Source organism: Limulus polyphemus, unplaced genomic scaffold (genome assembly GCF_000517525.1).
Source record: "Limulus polyphemus unplaced genomic scaffold, Limulus_polyphemus-2.1.2 Scaffold7991, whole genome shotgun sequence".
NCBI lineage: Eukaryota > Metazoa > Arthropoda > Merostomata > Xiphosura > Limulidae > Limulus > Limulus polyphemus.
The window spans coordinates 3314-7391 of NW_013673601.1; the positions used below are offsets into that span (position 1 = coordinate 3314).

General features: G+C 34.2%; 2 protein-coding genes across 4 annotated transcripts in view; one reads left to right on the top strand and one right to left on the bottom strand.

The window, feature by feature from the left end:
* The window catches only part of LOC111083037 (phosphatidate cytidylyltransferase, mitochondrial-like), a 4846-nt gene extending 3097 nt beyond the window's left edge, over positions 1-1749 (top strand). The window contains exons 3-4 of the mRNA XM_022379248.1: positions 220-231; positions 836-1749. Of these exons, the coding sequence (XP_022234956.1) occupies positions 220-231; positions 836-909 (86 nt within the window). The 3' untranslated portion in view covers positions 910-1749. The remainder of the gene's footprint in view (positions 1-219; positions 232-835) is intronic.
* Positions 1750-1850: 101 nt separating this feature from the next.
* Positions 1851-4078, bottom strand: part of LOC106475030 (histone-lysine N-methyltransferase 2E-like) — a 28512-nt gene continuing 26284 nt past the window's right edge. For 2 of the 3 annotated variants that reach the window (XM_022379247.1, XM_022379246.1), the window contains 2 exons: positions 3293-3396; positions 1851-3105 (listed from right to left, as the gene is read on the bottom strand). In XM_022379247.1, coding sequence (XP_022234955.1) covers positions 2902-3105; positions 3293-3396 — 308 coding nt within the window. In that variant the 3' untranslated portion in view covers positions 1851-2901. The remainder of the gene's footprint in view (positions 3106-3292; positions 3397-4078) is intronic. The other variant, XM_013935727.2, reaches the window with a different exon arrangement.

The following is a 4078-nucleotide window of genomic DNA, read 5'->3' on the forward strand; positions in this document are numbered from 1 at the left end:
TGAAACTGTCACAAAGTTTGAAAGGGGTATTCACAGCCGGTAAGTAATAAAACAAGTATAGTTTTGAAACTGTCACAAAGTTTGAAAGGGGTATTCACAGCCGGTAAGTAATAAAACAAGTATAGTTTTGAAATTGTCACAGAGTTTGAAAGGGATATTCACAGCCGGTAAGTAATAAAACAAGTATAGTTTTGAAATTGTCACAGAGTTTGAAAGGGGTATTCACAGCTGGTAAGTAATAAAACAGTTTTGAAATGATGTTTTTAAGTGTTTTACACTCACAAAAAAGAAACTTATCATTCTATAGGTATTTGAAGAACTTGTAGCATTAAAGCCACAATTTAATTGTTTGTATTTTTAGCTGATACTAGGCAGCCGATACATAGTTGTTTAAACATTTGTTTAACAAGTAAAAGCTCGGAACAACAGATATTACAAAGGAATAACTTTCATTTTGTAGTTAAAAAACTTGTTTTGGAAACCATATGTTAATGTTATCTTAAGCTAGAAATTGGTTAAGTCTTGACATCAGTAAGAGCCCCATGTGCACTTTACGGTGTCAACTATAACCAGAATGATATTTGATACCACAATATCAAGCAGAATAAGGACTGACTTAGTGCTCTTATCCTTTATATTGTTACTCAAAATATTTTCTGTTCTATCTAGTTTATGAGTTAAAAGTACAGCAAATTTTAGAAGTGTCTATTTGACATTTGGCTAGGGAGAAAAATTCTAATTAACATGTACTTTTACAAGTGCTAGGTTATCTAGGTTGATAGGCCCCGTACTCGTTAATATTGCAAGATTGACGTTTCAACCTTCTATTTTACAGGAATATACAAATCTCTGAAATATAGCTTTCGAAAACTTGTGAAGATGGTCAAAAGTATGAAGACGCTTAGATAGCTTTGGTTTTTAATCATATTGTGAAAGTACCGTGAAGCACAAGTCATGTGACCGAAGACTTGCAACAGTGCTTGGTTGCTGTATATCTCGCTTGCGTTTCATTCCGAATCTTTATAGGTGAGATTATTTTTCAGATATTCTTCTGTAGAAACAGTTTAAGTCATCTTGTTTACAGATAAACCTCAATTACTTTAAGGTTGTTAAACACAGACTAGATTAGTCCTAAGAATGCTGAAGTCTCTGATGGAATGTTCCAAAGAACTGAAAATATATACAAGTTGGAATTACATTGTTCCTCCCAATGTTCCTTGATGGAATGTGGTTCAAATGTAATGTAGTAATAAACTTCTGAACTCGTTTAAAAACATTAATTTTTTTTAGTAAAGCATGAAAGAAATTCTGTGCACAACTACGGATCACACCTGTTTAAATGTAAGAAAAAAATGTTACTATCCTTGAATTAATTGTTAAAAATCAACAAAGCATGTCTGTGGTTATATGTTACCTCATAAAGAGACACCGAAGGCAACCAAGTTTTCAGTGCTCACGTTGCAAGTTCGGCATAACCATCAAAATGTCTGCCACCAGTCTGGACAGCCAATGATAATGGTCAAGCTAGACTTTGGTCTCCTAAGTGTACAGTATCATACTGGTAAGTTTTCTAAGTGAAATATACATTACTTCTACATTAACCAGATTTAGTGTTAACATATCATTGAGAGAAGCCATGTGATAATCAATAGAGTAACAAGTTTTTTAGTCTGTGTACTGTTTCTACACCAAGAAATAATGTTAGGTTCAGTTGTTAAAGGTTATATAATCAAAGTAACTTTTGTCCATCCACAAATGGCAATCATTGTAAGACCTTATTGGTGTTGTATGATAAAAAAAAACCCAGCAGCATTTTACTGGACATTAATAACACCAAAGGCATTCTGATGTAATATTCAATGTATTTACAAGAAAATTTATTTTTGGTCGTTAACAAAAATCCATCAGTAGGAAATAACTTACGAACTTCCGTGGTACAAAAAATCCACTTAACATTGTACAAATGAAAGATGATAACAATAAACCAGAGTAAGTGATACATAAACAAGTATTACAGTAATTGTGCTGCTGTCGTTTCCAAGTGAACAGTCCTTCCGATAAAATGCCATGAATTGAACTTTGATAACTAGTTTTTCCATGACTACTTTCTTCATCGTCCGTTACTGAAATAATGACGTACAAACAAGCTGTCCACTTTGTGGTAACCCAGGTTCTAAAAACCTTATTATATTAAAACCACTCTTTGACTACATTCTGCCACACAAAAATATACCTTTCTCTGTACAAAGTTCCATATGAAATAAAAACAAGGGGCAGTTTATTTTAAAAGAAAATATTCCACAGATTACGGCTATTTTTGTGCACCAGTACATTTTACTTACACATCAAGTAAGGAACAGCCGAGTCTTATTTCTTTTGACTTAGGACCATATTTCTGTTCCAACACTACCTGGCTGTATTCTTATGCTCTGGAACAAAGCATTAGCAGTTTGTTAGCAATTACAAATGAACTTAAGCTCGCTATCATTGTTTACTTACTGTACCACAAAATCTGAGAACCGGTAACAAAACACTAAAAATAATGGCTATACAAAACACTAAAAATCATTTGTTTTCTACATAAAACTACAGAATTTCTGTAATATGTACAATGTTTGATAAGACCAGTGCAGTGTACATCAGTTGGCTAATGGAAGCTTTGTCTAAGAACCAAACTCTGTGTTGTATCACTGTAGATAAATAACAGGGTTACCTTCACTCGTTAAGTTGATCGTTGAAATAACTCATTCCAGGAAGTTGTGATCTTTCCTTAAACACCAACTATTTTAGAAATACAGAGGTTCAGAAGTGTTAAATCTTTCTGAGATCAGACTGACTACTACATTAAAAGATTATATTACAATATGGTCATAATTCCAAGCACGAAACGATGATTGACGATCAATCCTGAGGAGTCACATCCATGGTCGTAGTAACTCCCCATGTGGGGTTGAGAAAATGGTGGCAGTCTGGTTCTTGTATAGCCATTTGGGCATGACTGCCATTTGAAGGTGACACAGGAGCACTAGCCGGTCGAGAGGACAAGGGTCGGGAAGTTTGAAGAACCGGGATTGGCCGACCCTGCGATGTTGTACATCCTAACATCTGGAAAAAAAAATGCACTTGTTCATACAAAACCATTTTTCTTCTGATGCATCACTTACAATTATATAATTCCTTGATTTTAAACCACAGTTTATGTGTATGTACTTTGTCTACTGATTTAAAAATTTACCCTTCTTACACCAAATCATCTCAGGCATTAATTATACTTGATAAGATATTTCCTTACACAAGACGGTGGTACAGTGATGTAACAATCATTAGTTCTGAAGACAGTTGAAGAGGTCAATACGTTTGGGCCACGTGGAACTGGAGTCTTTCCTGGACCTAAAACTTAACAAGACAGACACAGGATATCTTAAGAATTAGGTTATTAAATATTCATGTGAAATTGTCACATACACGTTTTTATATCCTAACAAATGACAAGAATACATGACTTAACTTAAATAAATAAATACTGTTGTTCTTTAGTAGTTTGTTGAAAAACAACATTAAGTTCGATATCATTTTTTTTTAGATATAAGCATCCCTAAACACTCACCGATTACAAACTGTCAGATACTCTGGAAAATATGGTGAGGGATAAACTAACCAGTTACTTTTATTAGTGGAGAGGTGGGGGAGTTGTACCTGCATGTGGGTTTGGGAAAGATAAATGTGCCGTGTGAGATTTGAGTACATCATCCATGTTAAGCCCAATCCATTTCTGAAGTTGTAATCTTCCTGATAAAATTTGTTGTTCTGCCATAAAGTCTGACACCAGTTTTTGAGATTGTGGTCACCAGACTATGATTTAGAAAACTTGAGGCTTTATTTGGTATGCATTATAGGTGAATAAGGTGGAAAGAAGGTTTCGATATGCAACTTTGCTGCCGTTGAAGACAGAAAAGTACCACTATATTCATTTTTTTGTCAGAACAAAATTCTAGGTTTCAAAGAATTTCTTCGGTAATCACCAACAAATACAAACTCTCACCCAATTTTTCAAAAGACATTAATGTTTTCGGTACAC